Consider the following 18,921-nt stretch of genomic DNA (forward strand, 5'->3'; position numbering starts at 1 on the left):
ATATATATACATACCCCATTACATGTATCCTTTGGAATATATATATATATATATACATACCCCATTACATGTATCCTTTGGATTGGTGAAACATAAAGGAATACAAATATTGGTGACTAGCAGATTTAGCAAACTCATAACTAAAGTCTTGCAAAATAACTTAATAATTACCAACATATCTGAGGAGCAGTGGTGGGCACAGCTAACCAAAAGGTTAGCTTCACTAACTCACAGTCCACTATCTAAAAATATATCTTTGCTAATGTTGAATATGCAAAACAGCTAAACAAGGAAATAATTGACGGAAGCCAAACTAGAAGCTAATCACTAACCAGTAAGTTGACTGTCACTCAGCCCCATCACACATTTTCATTTCTTTGAAGACTGGTGGGACGGACACAATCCTGTTGGTGACGTGACAACGTCTGAGACTCGGGATTCCCTACAACGTAACGTCATTCCTGGCTCCCTTGTAAGGTCGTTTTGTGGTAGGGCTGGACAATAACAATATACACTGCAACAGACATGATCAATAGCAATGGAAATGTGTCAAATAGAAGGTTGATTATTTCATTGAACTCTGATTCTGAACTGCACAGCATGCTAAGGGATGTAGGTGGAGCCCAGCTAAGCAAGGCTGGTGGCATCAACTAACTCACTCTTTGGTAAGCCAACAACAACCTGTTGAATAACATGATATGTAGCAGTTTCATGTTTTGTTCTTGTGCCTCATAAATGCTTAAAAATAAAAAAAGAATGACGAGGAGTGAGAGGAGGAGATGAGTGCAACAATTCGAGAGGAAATTGTTGATCAAAGAGGAACAGTCACCACTTTTAATATTAATCAGTTTCCCCTGGTCCTCATTTCATATAGGTAAAACAAAAAATGACTGATGCGAAACACTTATGTTGAGATACATTTTAAGCAATATCACCCAGCCCTATTTCGTACTTTTTTCACTATGATATGTTATTATTTACAATAAAGCTTTGTAAAAAAAAAAAAGATAAAATGTTAGCCACCTCAAAGTTGGCAAAACATAATTTAGCAGAAGCTAATTGCTCACTAAGGGTTTTCAAAGTTGATGACAAAGCTAATCCGATAAACTAGCTGATTAGCAGACCCGTGCACTGCTGAGGAATATTTTTGCCAAAAATCTGAAGGAGGTAGTCACAGAGCTGAATGTATGTGGACAAGAATAAGCTCGCAGGTTTCATGTAATGATGACAGTCTACGTGACCTGCCGTATGATTTAGAATGGAAGACGTTAACACATCTTTTTTATTTCCTGCTCCACACCATCCCTCCAGCACACAGGGTTCAACAAATCCTGGCTTTATTTTTGAAAGCTCACATCATGGCAGGACATTGGCTCAACTGGTGATTACTGAACCAGAGGCTGCTTGAAGACAGGCAAAATAACTTACAATTTATCTAGTTAAAAAAAACCTTTATCAGTGAAACACTAATGCAAATTGTTTTACGACAAAAAGCTGAAAAAAAACTAAGCTAACTATGGTTGTTTTTGTTTCCAATTTATTCTACAAGCAAAAAGGTTTGGCTGCTAAAGATAAAATAATCTCAAAATGCTTCAAAACTTTTGATTATTATTTTATCAGCAGATGAACTCGAGGTAGCTAAAAATACTCAACAAATTAGGGGAAACAAAGCATTTGGCTTGTGGGTGGTGACCTTTCATCGTGTTCACAGTGAGTGTGAAAACGTCCCACACCCATAGAGATTCTTAAAAAATCTGCAAGTCAACATTCAGTGGCTAAAGCATGGTGGCATCGTGGGAACTACTGACTTGAAGAGCCTGGCATTAAATCCAAACAAAGGAACAAAAGAAGTACCCAGGAAAACAACCGAGGGCATACAAACACCTGAAAGCATGTTAAGAACACACCTGCACACAGACTGACTCTGACATGAGATTTCTCACAGTCCAGTAACCTGCGGAGCAGGATCGTCAACATCCATGTTTCCCCCGAGTCGTAGTTTGTCTGATGTGGGTGTTTCCTGATAACGCAACTTCTTCACGACAACTTATTTTTGTCAGATTTGTCAAACGATAGCACAACTACAAAAAGAAATTGTTAGGAGAACAAAGTGCATGAACCGAAGCAGGCTTATGCATCAAACCCTCACCTGCTCACTGGTGGACACTCTTCTTTTGATTTTATTGGCGGTTGGCCATCTAATTTAAGTGCATTACCGCCACCACTAGACTTGTGGACATTGCCATATTTCTGCCTTTTAATTCAAAACATTGCATAAGGTTTCTCACAATGTCTCAGCTGCTGAACTTCATTTTTCACACACCCAGATGCACAGAAAGAAAGACAGCTGTTGTTTGTTTGTGTGTGTGTGTGAATTGTGGAACAGGAACACTCAAAGCGCTTTACACTTACAGATATTCACCCATGCACACTCACATTCAGACACTGATGATGGCAAACTACATTGTAGCCACAGCTGCCCTGGGGCACACTGACAGAGGATTTTAGGGAGTTTTTAGGGAGTTCTCGTGTCAAACTGCACTCACAGGTAGAAGATAACCTGTTGAACAGAACATTTCACAGTTTTTTAGAACTTACATGTTTGAACCAGTGAGGCAGAAAGCAGCTGGAGCCAGATGGTTTCACCTCCACACACAAGCTTCAATAAAAATAACTTTAAATGTAATAAATCACAATGTTTTTCAGTCTAAAGGAAACAGATGGTTCTCACTGTACCTTCTTTCCTCCTGTAAGCATTTCAGGACTTTCACTCACTCACTTCAGTAACAGCATGTTTCTTGTCAGCAAAAGGCTTTGTATTTCAGCAGACTGCTGATTTTTTATGCCTCTCTCTCTTTCTCAGCAGGAGTAGCTGAAACCACAATATGGTCAAGCTAAACAAACAACCACAAAGCAAACCTGATTGAAACTCAGTCAGATTAACTGTCTCCATTTCTATTTATGGAGGCTTAATAAATAACATCATTGGCCATCCTCACTTCAATCCAACTGCTTTAAGTGGATCAGTGAAGTTAAGACGGTTACATCTCCTCATACTTACAGCCAATCTGAACAGCTATTCTTACATACTTTTATAAAGTGGATTACTGCATCATGACAACTCACTAAAATTAGTGAGTAAATAAATGACAAATCCCCTTCATAAAATCCATTGGATTTTAAATGGTAAATGGATGGTAAATGGACTGTACTTATATAGCGCCTTTCAAGCCATCCAGGACACTCAAAGCGCTTTACACTTACAGATATTCACCCATGCACACTCACATTCACACACTGATGATGGCAAACTACATTGTAGCCACAGCTGCCCTGGGGCACACTGACAGAGGATTTTAGGGAGTTTTTAGGGAGTTCTCGTGTCAAACTGCACTCACAGGTAGAAGATAACCTGTTGAAACCCAGTGGATATGATAAGGTGGTTTCTGCTGGAAGCTTTCATTTAATAAAGTAGTTACAGAGCATTCTGTTCTATGGGTGGGAAGACCACAGCAGAGAGGAAGTGAAAGCCCACGCCAGCATTCAGTTGTGCTTTAGTCCTCAGTATTTGTTCACCACAGTAACAATGAAGTTGAACTCTCTCTTACACTGCTGTGGAAATCCTTTAATTCACTCCTGGAAAGACATAAAACAGGCCATCAAGGTATGGTTAAAAAAACATGAGTAAGAACCTCAGCTGAGCTGTACCATGATAATAGCTACATAATAAACCCTGGTTCTCTGAGACATGAGTGAGGACCCATATACCAGTGGTTCCCAAAGAATTTCAGAATTAATTACATTTTAAAATGACTAACAACAATTGTTACAAAAGAGTAAGATTAGTGTACTTGAAATCGATAAAAGTAACATAATGAATACTGTTATTATATTCTTGTTTATTTGACCTGATAACCATGTTTATTACCCCAAAATAGTTGGGGGCACAGTTCTCTGTTCATGTTTGTGGGTCAAAAACTGAAAACTAGGGGTGCGCCTATTGCAGTTTTCTGGCCGATCACCGATCTTTAAAAAGCCTGACCTGACAATTCCGATTTTGGCCAATATTAATTTTTTAATAACTGATGCTGTCGGGTGTTGTACACCTTCAATTATTCCAGTCTTATTTTGTAGAAAAACATTGATCTCCCAAAATTAAGAAAATCTGTGCTGATAAATCAGCACCCCTATTTAAAAGTTTGAGAACTGTTGGTCTAGACCAGTGGTTCTTGGTCCTAGAGCAGTGGTTCCCAAAAGTTGGGGTTGGGACCCAAAGTGGGGTCCTGGAACATCAAGGTGGGGTCCTGAAAATATTTTCTGAATTAATTACACAAAAAATGACAACCGACAACATTTTTTTGCTTTTGTTATTACAACATAAAAAGATTAGTGTACTTAAAATGGACAAAAATAACAAAATAAATAATGTTACTACGCTCTTGTTTATTTGACCTGAAAACTATGTGTATCAACCAACAACATCTGGGGGCACAGGTCTCTGCTTGCTGGTATTTTGTGGGTCAAAAGCTGAAAAGTTTGGGTACCACTGCTCTAGGGCCATTATTCTGCACGTTTTTGTTGTTTCCCTGCTCTTCAGTAAGTCTAAGTTCTGCAGAAGTCTGCCAGTCATTTAAATTAGGTGTACCAAAGCAGGGAAACATCTAAAACATGTTTTAGATGTTTTAGATAGGGGTCTTTGAGGACCAGGATTGAGAACCCCTGGACTAGACAATGGGGCTGGGCCATTATTTGATCACGATTATTGATCGAGAAAAAATTCAGGTCGATCACGGTGATCAGCTATGAGCCTCTTTGCTCGATCAAACATGGCGGAAATGTGCGTGACAACAGCCAATCAGAATCCACCTTCTCCTGCTCCACTTCACTTTATAAATTGCTAATGAAACGCAGACGGAATCACAGAATTAACCAAAGCAATCCAGTATAAAACGCTGAATCTCACAGAGCTATTTGGGCGAGTTTCTGAGGTATATTTGGCTGCTGTCGCTTACTGTACCTGCTGTTACCTGCTAACAGGCATGCAGGGCGAGCTCTGAGCTCCGGGTCCTCCAAAAATATGACACGATCTTAGGGTGACGTTTAGGACAGAACAATGTCCCAGTGGTTCTTCTTTTATCTGGAGAAGAACTTTTCTGTGTTTTATTGGCACACGATGAGCTGGACACGACTTCCTGTCTGAGTCTCATCACAAACAGCAGCTGAGAGACGCTGCAAACTCCTGAACACTCAGAAGCTGGGAGTTTATGCAACACGTTGTCGTGTGCAGAATCAGATATGTCTTTCAGAAAAAAAGAAACAGAGTTGTCCGTTGTTTAAGCTCTGTAAACAGGAGGGGGTGGGGGTTCCTTCCATAACAAAAGTAAATAATGAGCTTAGATCCTATTCAGTTGGCAAGTGTGCACAAATTGTTGCTGTTTTGTAGGGTTTATGCTTCTTTATGGCATATTTAATGTGAAATTCAATTCTAAAACTTTAATTTTACTAAAGGATAACTTTATTAATGTGAGATTCTATGATTTACAGATAAATGTTTTTTTCCCTTGGTAAATATTCTTTTAAATACCTTACAAAAATAATTTAATGTTCTACTGAACCACAGCTATTTGAAATATTAGTGAAAGTGAAATAACAGCCATTCTTTATTTTTAAGTTTCTGTAGCTATTTATTTGTTGAATTATTTCTTAGTCAAAAAATCGTGATATTAATCGAGTTCGGCCGATATGAAAAAATTAATTGTGATCATTTTTTTTTGCCATATCGTCCAGCCCTACTAGACAAGCAGACAGGATGTAAGTATGCTCGCTTAAAGAGAAAGTCCAGATGTGACATAAGAAGTGAACACTTCTAGTGACAAACTTCACTCATGTCAGAAAACAAAAGTTCAAGTCTAAACATAAAATTTCTACATTTGTTTCAACCATCCACAATGACTCACAAAGTGTTTCCATCTTTCTGTTTATACAACTTGTCAAAATAAAGTAAAAATTAATCTTGTGAATTTTTTTCTTTTCAACACATTAAGTCATTTACACAAACATCTTCTAGTGCACAGCCTAAATAGAGAATTAAAAAAACAAACAAATGGAAACCCTGAATTWAACCAAAATCTAGTGACTCAAACAAAGATTCACTTGAACATAAACAAGAAAACTACAAACTACTTGTCTACATTTACTCTAGAGGGGTGTCATAACGACGTCCTGTTTGGTTTTCTTTAGCTTGGTGGTAATCTTCAGGTTCGCTGAGATATAACAGACATTTCAGTCTTTACACTGTAATTTTTCCCTTATGTAAAATTTTATAAAATTTGTAAGGAAAGTGGGGGTGACCACAATAATTTCATGAAGCCAGAGGAAGACACATAAAGAATAAATTGCGCCAGCTTGGACAGAGGTGGGTAGCCACGTTACAGCTTCAGTAGCTGGGATTGGCTTGAAGTGTTAACACCTTCTTTCAAAATCCTACATAAAAGCCAAGTAATTTTTGACCCATCACACCTATATGCATTAAGATGTATCACTAAAAAGAACCTCTTTTCAACGTGTACAAATTTGTATTGATGAAAAAATAACCTTGGTTTAGGTAGGTAGTTTTCCACATCAACACTCCATGTGCGCCACCTTCATTTATAAAAACTGATGGTGGGACGTGGTCGTCTTGACTGGTGATATGTGAAGAGGTGGAGGCAGCCTAATCAGGGGATCATCTTTGTGGTAACATCACCCAACAGTTATGTGAAAAGGCCTTGTGTGTTTTTTAATCTGTCATGTAACAAACTTACAGGTTCAAGCAGTAGGTTGTCTCTATTTGGCAATAAAAAAGCAGGATTGTACAATTAGAACCTAGGTGTCCAATCCTGGTCGTTGAGGGCCATTATTCTATGTTTTAGAGCAGATGTGCCCAAAGTGGGGCCCGTGGGCCAAAATTGGCCCGCCAAGCCATTTGATTCGGCCCAAAAGCAGTTGTCCTGGTTACTAGATTGTAATATAAAATACAAGTAACTACGAGAGACATTTAGATTAGTTTAAGCCCATGTCTAGATTTTCACACCTTATAAGAACCCATATACTCAAATTTTAAATTATGAAAAGTCACCTGAGCATACGTTGAATTTTCTCCATGTCCATGGGCTGAAAAAAAAAAAACTAAACAAAACAAAACAAAAAAAAAATGTGGGCAACTGCACTGGCTGCTAGCTTAATCATGAAAAACAAAACAACTTTACTTAAGAATTACTTGCATTTCTTATATTTGTGCACTTGGCCTGCGGCCCTCAGACTGATTTTAATTTTGGCCCTCTGAGGGAAAATGTTTGGGCACCCCTGTTTTAGAGGTTTTGACCTAAAACACTTGATTTGAATGAATGAATGAATGAATGAATGAATGAATGAATGATTGAATGAATGAATGAATGAATGAATGAATGAATGAATGATTAAAAGGCTTCTGCAGAACCTCAAGAGGTAATTCAGACACTGAATCAGGTGAGTTGGAGCAGAGTAAACATGCAGGATTGTGGTCGAGGACCAGGATTGGATACTGCTAAATTAGAAGGATGAACCATATTTTCAGAGCTGTATGACGAGGCACGTTAGCAGCACATCAAGCTCGTGCGAATGAGCGTGCGCCTCACCTTGTTCTACACTGCAGTGATCCGGCGTTCCAGCCTCTCCTCCCGTCGCGCTGGTCACACCTGCCTCGCTGGGCGGCTCGCTTCGATTCACGCTCTCCCCGGAGCCAAAGCGAACTCGGTTGGACGGGCGGGAGCTGAGGTCGGGCGACGTGTCGGACAGCCCCGGGAGGTCCTCGGCCTTGGTGGGCGTCACGGTGAAGCGGACCGATGCCATGGCAGCTCACTTGGAGGGGTTAGCAGGGGCAGGAGATGCAGGAGGATAAGGGAGGGGAGGGACTACTTCTGGACTAGTTAGCTGTGCTGAGCTGAGCTGAACTAGGCTAGGCTATCTCCCAGCTGATGCTGAGGTAACAGCTCCCCCTACAACTTCTCCTTTTGTTGCTGAAATGCGCCATTGAAGCAAACTGGTCGTCTTCCAACCAGCATGTGAAAGAAAGGATCTAAATCTTCCTGATTCTGACTGAAATTCAGCACTCTTGTAGTTGCCACCACAGATGGTCAGTTTATCAAATATAACTGTGTGCTGAACACTTTCTAGCAGCTAAGATGACATTCATAAAAAGTTAAGGGTCATGTGCTGCAAAACTGAATTTTGTGCGTTAATTTAGTCTTTTTGTCTAAGACTGTTCAAGTCCATGTATCTAAACTTTGCCTGACATGTGCCCTGACTAATAAAATGTCTTCATATACTTTCATCACCCAACAGTTATCACAGACAGGGGGTGCAGTGATGGGGTGGGGGCAACAGAAGGGAAAAGAAACAAAAACTTTATTTAATTTAGGTAACGTTAAAAACATTATGCAAATGTAAATTAGGGAGTTTAATTGCCTCAATAAAGTCTGTAATTCGGATTTTCCCCAGTAACAAGCAGCTCTGTGTCATGTGGTTTTCTGAAAATAAAATAATTCATTCAGCAGTTCAACAGTTTCTCTTTTGTTGCTCCAGAAAGCAAATATTCATGTGCTGCCTTAAAGCTTTCTTGTTTTCTTAGTTTTAGGTCAACATTTCTCTCCACACAAAATGCCAGCTATCTTCTCCACATGTTCATTTCCATACATTGGTCCTTTGTGTAGGAAACAAAGGGATATTTCACACATTAAAAGTTGGGAACCAAGACAAAGTGGATTCACATGGTCTCGAAACAAATCGTCTCAAAAATGTCAAAGTGGTCCACACAAACAGTTTTATAAACCTTTAACCTCACAGTCAGTTTGAATTATGTGGTTAGATTTTGCAATATAATAAATCCAGTTGTATTGCAATTTGATTTTTTTTTAATCTGGATCTGTTTTAAACTGAACTTGATTGTATCTAATAATAGTCCCATTAGAGCAGTGTTTCCCAAAGTTGGGGTCGGGACCCAAAGTGGGGTCGCGAAACATCAAAGTGGGGTCCTGAAAAGATTTTCTGAATTAATTACATTTTTTCCTTAGTTGTTACAAAGGAGTGAGGTTAGTGTATTTAAAATGGATAAATGTAGTATAAAAATATTGTTACTATGCCCATGTTTTGTTGACCTGATACAAATGTTTTATCATCCAAAAATAGCAGGGGCACAGGTCTCTGCTACTGTTATTTTGTGGGTCAAAAGCTGAAAGGTTTGGGAACCACTGCACTTTGGTTCCCAAAGTTGGGCTTGGGACCCAATTATGGGTCATGAAGCACCTTGGATAATCTCCAGGAATCAATGTAAAGGGTAATAAAATAATTGCTGATGTAATATTTTCCCTATAATTATTACAAAAAACACAAAATAAGTATAAATAAGTATTTATATTTGTGTACAAGCTGTTAAGATTGTCAAAAAGCCTGTGTTTTTAGGGTTATTAACATAGTTTGTGTACTCAGACCAATAATATTTGGGGTCACAAGTTTTTGCCATGGATATTTTGTGGGTCAGAAGATAAAAAGTTTTGGCACCACTGCATTAGATAGTTTTGTTGTGAGTTGGCACTATGTCAGTAATATGAAATGAACTGTATTTATTTCAGCAGAAACAGAAGAAATACTGTTTCTGACCAAAGTGCTGCAGGCTCCACTTGAAGTATTAAGCATGACTATCAGTTTTTTAATTTACACTTGAGAATTAGCCATAAATTTATTTGTGAATAATTGTGAAATGGGTAGGGCTGGGTAAAAAATCTATTTAATCAATTTTGGAATAATATGATCGATTCACAGGTCATGAGATGGGTTTTCCCTGTGGTGTCCGGTGCCTGATGAAGTTGACGCGTGTTTCTGTGTTTTGTGTCACTCCTGGCTTGCCGTATGTTTACATGAGGTTGACGGTCAGTGCTAATGTTAGCTTCTGAGAGCAAGTAAAGATAACAGAGGCCATGGCAACTTTTGTTTACAAAGATTTACACTGTACTCTGTAGTGGGAAACAAGGACTTCAAGCAGCTCGTTCAGGTGCTCGAACCAAAACTACAGTATGTAAACATCTGACTGAAACTGTTCTCCCCGGGATGTATAAATGTGTGAAAGACGAAATTCTAACAAAATTGTTTATTTTGTCACCAATATTATTATTTTTAAACTTTAAGAAATGTCTTAAAATTCACAGTGGTTGAAAACAATGAAAATAACTTTTATTTTATTTTCTCTTTTTAAGTAGACATATACTTTGAAATTCTTCCTTTTTACATTTAAATCATGCAGTTGGGGTCTTTGTAAAGCAGAACTACAATGCTTTGGACTGAATTCCTCCGTGTTTTAACTTTACCAGCACCTCTTTCACTCCTTTCCTGATGTGTGTCTCAAAGTAGGTGGTTTTGTTCCTTAAAGTACCTGTGACATGCATATCCTTCAAATACAAAAACTCAAAGAAAACATTTTTATACTTAGGAAACTTGGCATGATAAACATGATTTTACCCATTTTGTCACATAACTGGCCTACTTTCTTTTGGATTTGGCTCAGCCAAAGTGAAACAGGAAGTGACATCAAAGGGGAACTCATTAATAAATTAAACTCTCTGGTCTCTGTTTATTAAAACAGTATCATTTAAACTTTAACTCTTCATCATCTATGTTTGATAAAGACTCAAATTAATCTACAGAAACATCAGATTCTTCTCTACAGTCTGTTATCAGCTGTTGTAACAATGCTCTGTTTACATGCAGACATTCCCCTTTGACATCACTTCCTGTGTCTTCATGTGGAAATATCTGAGGGGCATGAAATTTGTTTTGTAATATGCTAATAATGTTATGTTTTAAAACAGCAATCATGTTTATTACAAAAATTTAATGTCACAGGCACTTTGAGACACTTCAAGCCCCGCACCCCATCCTGACCACTCCACTCCGGTGTGAGAGAGGGGTTAGCATTTTCTAATGCAGAACCGTTTCATTTGCAATTTAATTAAAAGATGTCAACAACAGAAGACTTGTCCATCCAGCCTTACATGTTGAAGCCAGAATCTGACCCAGAACCAGAGAATTAAGACGAGGAAATTGTAGTTGATAAACCYGAACATTATTTAGCGATTCCGTCATAGATAATTTGACGTAATAGTTCAGAAAACGTTACAGAAAAATTTGACCCAAACAGAATATAAAGATATCTTTGCAGCACCTGCCAGGAGAGACTAAATTCAACTGTTGGGAAGGTGTGGGAACGTGTCCCTACGCTACCCAGGAGAAGCACATTTTCTCTCAGCCTGCACAGCCATGGAGAGCTGCCTGTGTCTCCACACCGTCTCTTCTGCGCATATACTGCAACCTTTTTTGCAAACAAGCACACCCACATATTTCTGACTAATTACAAAATATTTGGCAAGAAACTAGTTTTGACAGATTGTGCACAAGGGTCACAAACATATCAGCAAGACAACTTCTCAGTTTTTCTGGGCTAGAACCAGGCTTTAGCTTAACAAGCTGGTGAGAAAACATCAATCGATCCTTACAAACTAGGGATGTACTGATATGAAAATTTCAGCCGATATCGATCCAATATTAAGATCCAATATTATTATTGGTTATGACCAATAACCGATATTACACAAACACACAAATTACTTATATACAGGGTTCATGCAGGTTTCATTAAGTAAAATTTAAGACCTGTTAAGACCATTAGGAATGACATTTAAGACCAAACTCACGCATTAACAGAAACATTCAAATGGTCCCAGAAATTTTAACACAGAAACCTTTTATTGCTATCAATTTAGTTATTAAAGAATATTTAATTTTAATACAAGAACATTAAATTATTTTAATGAAACAGTCATATCTATGAGAACTTCATATCGACTGCTGTTGATCACTTCCAACAGAGAGCAAAAATCACTGATATCAAGCCAAGTCTCATTGAAAACACACTTTCTCGTGGTTAAACGACAAGCAGTGGACATGACTGAWCTTCTTTGTTTTTTGGGTGGGTGAACAAGCTGCCGTATGCAGAGTTGTAATGGCAAAGAGRTTGAAAACACTGAAGCAAACTGTGCCATTTTTTGCCTGCAGTTATCACAGGACTTGTGGTTTTTAGTGCATATAAAGACTGGTGGCAAACTTTGCCCTTCATGAACACAGATCGCGTCAACCTCTGATTACTGTTTTACTCTGTTTATTTATGCAGCCAACGCTTCTTGGTAATGATCGAAAGTAAAAAAAAAAAAAAAAAAAAAAAGACTTGACAAAATAAAATTTAAGACCCTGGATGAAAATCTGGGTTTTTTATACTTTTTAGGCCTAAAATTTGATTTTCAAATTTTAGATTTTTTTTAGACATTTAAGACCCTGCATGAACCCTGTATATAAATATACGCACAAACGTACTTGTGTCTTTTTTTTCAATACCGTGAAAAAATTACAAGGCCACTGACATGACTCCCTACTTCAGTTATTCCTAGCTATGCAGCGTCAATTTCACTATCATGATCTAACAGATTCCACTCAACCAACCATTTCCCCTCCTGAAACAGAAACACAAAAGTAAAAAGTGGGAAATGAATATCAGACGTTAATATCAGCCCAGTTTTATTTACTGAACCGATATTCTAAAAAATGACCAATATCGGCCGATACCAATGTTAATGCTGATATATCGTACATCCCTATTACAAACTGATGCCAACGAGACCGAAACTATAATTAAATTAGAGATAAAAGTTAAACTTTTCTGTCACTGTAATTATCAGCACTCTATTTCGTAGCTATTGTTAAGTGAAACTGGTAGCAAACAAGCAAGAGTCATTGGAGCATAACCACGTAGAGCTGAGGATTAACGCTGACAATCTAGGCTGGTCTTTTCCTAAATTGTCTTTGCAGTCTTGGAGCATACAGCGGGTAAAATAAGTATTGAACATGTCACCATTTTTCTCAGTAAATATATTACTAGAGGTGCTAATGACATGAAATTTTCACCAGATGTTGGTAACAACCCAAGTGATCCATACATACAAAGAAATCAAACCATAAATGTCCAGAAATGAAGTTATTTGTAATAATGTGGAATGGCACAGGGAAAAAGTATTGAACACACTTACTGAAATTTATCTAATACTTTGTACAAAAGCCTTTGTTGTCAATGACAGCTTCAAGACRCCTCCTGTATGGAGAAACTAGTGGCATGCATTGCTCAGGTGTGATTTTGGCCCATTCTTCCACAAACAGTCTTCAAATCTTGAAGGTTTCGTGGACCTCTTCTATGAACTCTGATCTTTAGTTCTTTCCATAGATTTTCTGTTGGATTCAGGTCAGGTGATTGGCTGGGCCATTCCAGCAGCTTTAGTTTCTTTCTCTGAAACCAACTGAGAGTTTCCTTGGCTTTGTGTTTGGGCTCATTGTCTTGCTGAAATGTCCAGCCACGTTTCATCTTCATCATCCTGGTAGATGGAAGCAGATTTTTATCAAGAATGTCTCTGTACATTTTTCCACTCATCCTTCCTTCAATTATTTGAAGTTTGCCAGTACCATATGCTGAAAAACAGCCCCACACCATGATGTTCCCACCTCCAAACTTCACTGTTGGTATGGTGTTTTTGGGCTGATGTGCAGTGCCATTTGACCTCCAAACATGATGTGTATTCTGGCATCCAAACAGTTCAATGTTGGTCTCATCTGACCAGACTATATTCTCCCAGTATTACACAGGCTTGTTTAAATGTTGTGCAGCAAACTTTAAAGGAGCTTCAACATGCTGTTTCTTCAGCAGTGGAGTCTTGCATGGTGAGCGTGCATACAGGCCATGGTGGTTCAGTGCATTACTTATTGTTTTCTTTGAAACAAACGTACCTGCTAATTCCAGGTCTTTCTGAAGCTCTCCACAAGTGGTCCTTGGCTCTTGGACAACTCTTCTGATAATTCTTTTCACTCCTCTGTCAGAAATCTTGTGAGGAGCACCTGGTCGTGGTCGGTTTATGGTGAAATGATGTTCTTTCCACTTCTGAATTATGGTCCCAACAGTGCTCACTGAACCTTCAGAAGTTTAGACATTCTTCTGTAACCGATGCCATCATTATACTTTGCAACAATAAGGTTGTGAAGGCCTTGAGAGAGCTCTTTACTTTTACCCATCATCAGATGGTTCTTGTGTGATACCTGGCCATCATTTGGGACTGAACCAGCTGATATCAACTTGCACTGACAAGGGGCAGGCTTGMTTTCTAATTACTGAGAGAGTTCAGCTGGTGTCTTGGCTTTCCATGCCTTTTTACACCTCCCTTTCTTCATGTGTTCAATACTTTTTCCCTGTGCCATTCCACATTATTACAAATAACTTCATTTCTGGACATTTATGGTTTRATTTCTTTGTATGTATGGATCACTTGGGTTGTTACCAACATCTGGTGAAAATTTCATGTCATTAGCACCTCTAGTAATATATTTACTGAGAAAAATGGTGACATGTTCAATAATTATTTTACCCGCTGTATCTCTTGTTTATTACTCACCGCCTCAATCAATTTAGAAGTCACACCGAGGCRGTCAGAATGCATCCAAGCCACAGCCAGAGGTGTCTCGTGGAAGAGCCTAAACTCTATTTCTCCAAACTGAGACTGTTCAAGCCGTTAAGATATTATAGTTAAAAGCCTTCCACAGAACCCCTCAGAGCAGAATGGTAGAAATACCCCTTTAACACACTGTTGTGAATGGTAGAAGCAGAGTAACATCCTTTCACAGCAGCTTGACAGCTCTCTAAATGACCGAGGTGTGAAGCTCGCTGATGTCCCAGATGCTTTCCAAGCGTTGAGCTAAGTACTAATTAACACTCGCATTCTGGGAAGAATGCAACACGACGTGTGAAGAATGCCAAAAACCGCTTTTTTTGTTTCTTTCCACTCTTTCTTCAGACTTGGATCATAATTTAATTATTAAAAGGAGAGCGGTTCCAACCGGTTGTGCCAGAGAGCGCCGGCTCTCCCTCTGCATGCAGAGGCAAAGGCTTGTTGTTCTGTTTTCTAACGCTGCCTGGCCCTTCAACGTGCACAGGGAGGAGGTGAAGCTGAAATGAAAAAAATAATAATAATAAACCTTCAAGTTCAGACAGAAATCATGTACTTGGCATGAGAGTGGGAGGAGGCTGATTTAGTAAACTTCCTGCTCAATTTGCCATCAAGAGGGCCAACTGGAACATTTTATTTTCATTGTGGTCTCCCCCTGAGGCTGTTTGGGTTTGAAGCAACAACAAAAAAAAATCACAATTAATGCGTGGTTTTCTAGTCTTGTTGACCGTGCAAATACAGATACACTCATAAATCAGCATAAAGCATCAGGAGGCTTCTGTACCCACTACAAAGACTAATAAAGGTCTACTTTCTGAGACGCAGCTGAACAATAAACTGGGGGGAGGTGATTACTAGGATTTACTACTAATATTTGTTGTTTAAAAACAAAGTCAAATTAAAAATATCAGCTTGGCAGAGTGATACAAGACATTTTGTTCTCATTTCTAGCAGCTCTCCAGCTAGTCTAGAAAACTGGTGTTATTTAAAATTAACAGATCTATCAAGAATTATTCCCTTGAATTATAATAGTMCTGTGTCAGGATGCCAATCACTGATTTCTCCTCACATTTCTTAAATATGTTTATTATTTAACCGATCAGGCCTCTCTTATTATTTTAGTATAACTACTGAGCCCTCTATCACCCTCTAATGATAATATAAACATACAATATAAATAGTGCTATGATTATTTAATGTATTCAAATTAAAGACATCATGTTGTCTTGATGATCTTCCTTTGGTGATAAATACATTAATCAAAGCACAAATAAGTGATCATTCATGAACTGAAGGAAAAACCCGGCAGATGATGATGATGATCGCCACTCAGCTTCCATTCTAAGCCAATTAAAGCTGGTTGTAATATCTGTGGCTCGATCCGGTCTTATTATAACACACTCAGAGCTGGTTATATCGCAGTAAGATAAGCAGGTGTTCCGTGACAAAAACGGTGAAATTACTGAAGCTGCTGTATCAGATGAAACTCATTTTACGGCTAAAAAATTAGATGCGCGCGCTCGGATAAACTGAAATAAAATTAGCATGTTTCGTGGTAAAGTTTTTATTTATTTTTTTGTGTTGGTAATGCTACAGCGTAACGTGACGCATGATGAGGCAGTGAGCTGCAGCTCGAAGCAGGTAAGGACGGCGGTCGTACCGGCTTGAGTCGGTCACTACAGCCAAGGCTAATGTTAGCCGGTGGCTAGCCACGCTGTCGATTTACAGTCAACTCCGTAGACCTGCAGTTAGCTCCCCCGCAGCGGCAATGTATCCACACTGAAAATGTTTAAGGAAAACAAATGTCACTTTAATCAAACTCCTACCTGTCTCAGGTCTTCTTTAAAAATATCCCGCCGTACGATTTTTTCCCCAGTTATATGCGGAAAATTTGGCTCCCTAATGCTGCTTTATCAATACACTTTGTTGACCGAACGAGGAGTCAATACTGAGCGCGCGCACGTCAGAAGCTTCTTCTTGCCGTGGCTCAAGTAGTCTTGCGCATGCGCTTTAGCAACACATTTTATGGAGCATAGGGAAATGTAGTTTTTACAAGACTTGTTCACTATTGAATGGTTGTTAAAATTATTAGTCAGCCTGGATCAATAAAACTAAGCATATTTGAAGGAAATAAAGTATGAAAATTACAGTTGGGTATTTTTATGAATGATAAAACATAAATGTAGAGTCAACACTAGTTTGTTGACTTCTGACAATGTTTCAAAACAGCAAAGCATACACTTGTAAAGAACACTAAACTTAACTTTCACCAAACTTTCTTTTTAATCAAACTTATTTTAAATTTTTCCATAAAATCTCTTAAACACATTCCTGTTTTTCTAGTTTTAAAACACGAGGCTTCAGATGGGTAACAAAATGCTTTTATGTTTAATTTCTTTTATTGTCAAAACAGCCTTTTTCCATCTTAACCCGTCTTTTCCAATKATACTGGCTTATTTTACATAAGTGTTTGTGGGGACCATCACTTTTAGTGTTGTTTAGTGGCACATCTGAATTATATTTTTACACTCACAGCTTATGATTACTATGATTTGTTATGATTTGTTAAGTTGTCAATCAGTTAAGATTTCAAAACACACAACTACGAATTGCAAACCATAATTGAACATTTATTTATCAGAAAGAAATGACAATAATCTCAATGGAACCCTATAACAAAAACCTTCTGTAAAAGAAAAATCTAACAAAGTCTTTTTAAATCCAGGCTCTTCATCTTCCAGCTGTTCTCCTCCAGGACTCCAGGTCTCTTCCCACCACCATCTCCCACCCTCACAGAACAGGCCTGGGCTGCTGGGTGAGCAGGATGCCAAAGCGTTTCTTCAACATCACGCGGTGTCTGGAGAACTTGTCATCGGGAGAAAAACGAGCAGGGTGGGCTGAGCTGGTGGGCTGCCCGGTGGGATTCACCTTCTGTTGGAGACGAAGAGGGCGAAAAAAAAAAAAATCCACTGAGCACTAGGGAAGTTAAAACATTTAAACATTTTTTTAAAAATCTGACAAAGTGCCATTTTATATAGAAAACATTTTTAATAAAACATTCTTAGTAAAATAGTGTTACAATATCTGTTCATTTAGGGATAAAAAATAACTTTTACATTATAAAACACCAGTATAGGTCTGTTTTTGAATGCTGTAAGTGCCTATAAATATTAACGATTACCAACATGTTGCACAGAATTCATGCCACTGAGATGAGCAGTTGATGAAATATGTGCATGAGCAGTAAGAGGATGCAAAGTAAACACAGCATTACTGCAGTGGCTTACAACACAACAGCAGCAAAGACTAACATTTCTGTAGATTATTTAGAGTTACTCTCTGCCAGACAAGAGTCAGAGTTTCTAAAGGAAAATAAAACAGAAGGGAATATACCTTTGTTATCACTTACTGATGCACTCTGACCTCCCAAAGTAAACATAWATGGCAATTATGGGAGTAAGTAAAATCCTGTATTGTGCCAAAATTCCTATACATTAATAGATTTTCTTCCAATTGTTTTGTAATTATAGGAAGTGCATGTCACAGGTCACTTTAATCTTTTGGTATGCTGAAATAGACAGACATCCTAAATATATTAATWTAATTGCAGAGGTTTTCAATTGAGAAAACACAAATTAACCTTTTCATTATTGCTCAATTGAGATGTTTGCCTACAAACAGGCGTTTAATTTAAGCACATTAGATTTTTACGTTTCTCTACTTTAACTGTGCTTTTATGTAGTTATTTTTTATTCCTTTAATTGTGCAATATGTGATTTTAAAACGTTACTTCGTTGTAAYGTTATGCTTGACTCTAAATTTAAAAAGCATTTAACACCGGCCTCAGTTTTTTAAATATCCTAAATAAACAACTTTAATTTATAGGATGTAATGGTTTCCTTTTTACCCCTTTCATAATAACAGTAACTGCATAACACAAACAGTTTTTTAATTATTTAATAAAACAAGGTTTGATATTAGCTAAACAATGTAGCCACAATGTGCTAACGAGCTAAATCTCATGTMAACACGACGCGTTACCTTCAGAGTGTAGACTCTGTCTCCGTTCTCATCGAGGTAAAAGAGCAGGAACATCCCGATAACAGCCTGATGTAAAGTTTTCAAAGTAAAAATAAAGGTGAACTGATGTTATTGGGATAAAAACGGGGTCTTTTTCATAGAGTAACCCCCCACGTGCAGCGAATTTCACTTTGCGTCCCAAGAAAAGGCGGATATCCGGTTCAGCAGTTCTGCCGCTTAGCATCATGGGAAACTGAGTTTATCTGTAAAATTCATTTGTTATTGATTTGATTTG

At 38.2% G+C, this 18,921-nt stretch overlaps 2 protein-coding genes across 3 annotated transcripts in view; both read right to left on the bottom strand.

The window, feature by feature from the left end:
* slc12a6 (solute carrier family 12 member 6) overlaps nucleotides 1-16,598 on the bottom strand; it is a 51,381-nt gene extending 34,783 nt beyond the window's left edge. Inside the window, exons 1-2 of one of the 2 annotated variants that reach the window (XM_014021815.1) lie at nucleotides 16,433-16,598; nucleotides 7,656-8,344 (exon numbers count right to left, since the gene is read on the bottom strand). In XM_014021815.1, coding sequence (XP_013877269.1) covers nucleotides 7,656-7,869 — 214 coding nt within the window. In that variant the 5' untranslated portion in view covers nucleotides 7,870-8,344; nucleotides 16,433-16,598. Of the gene's footprint in view, nucleotides 1-7,655; nucleotides 8,345-16,266; nucleotides 16,365-16,432 lie in introns of those variants that run through there. The other variant, XM_014021816.1, reaches the window with a different exon arrangement.
* Nucleotides 16,599-17,215: 617 nt separating this feature from the next.
* On the bottom strand, nucleotides 17,216-18,841 carry nop10 (NOP10 ribonucleoprotein homolog (yeast)). Its single transcript, XM_014021817.1, has 2 exons — nucleotides 18,648-18,841; nucleotides 17,216-17,537 (listed from the first exon to the last, which is right to left on the bottom strand). The coding sequence occupies exons 1-2, from the start codon at nucleotides 18,699-18,701 to the stop codon at nucleotides 17,397-17,399; spliced, it is 195 nt and encodes a 64-aa protein (XP_013877271.1). The 5' UTR covers nucleotides 18,702-18,841; the 3' UTR covers nucleotides 17,216-17,396.
* Between the last annotated feature and the right edge of the window lie 80 nt (nucleotides 18,842-18,921).

This window comes from Austrofundulus limnaeus, unplaced genomic scaffold (assembly GCF_001266775.1).
Source record: "Austrofundulus limnaeus strain Quisiro unplaced genomic scaffold, Austrofundulus_limnaeus-1.0 Scaffold307, whole genome shotgun sequence".
Classification (NCBI taxonomy): Eukaryota; Metazoa; Chordata; class Actinopteri; order Cyprinodontiformes; family Rivulidae; genus Austrofundulus; species Austrofundulus limnaeus.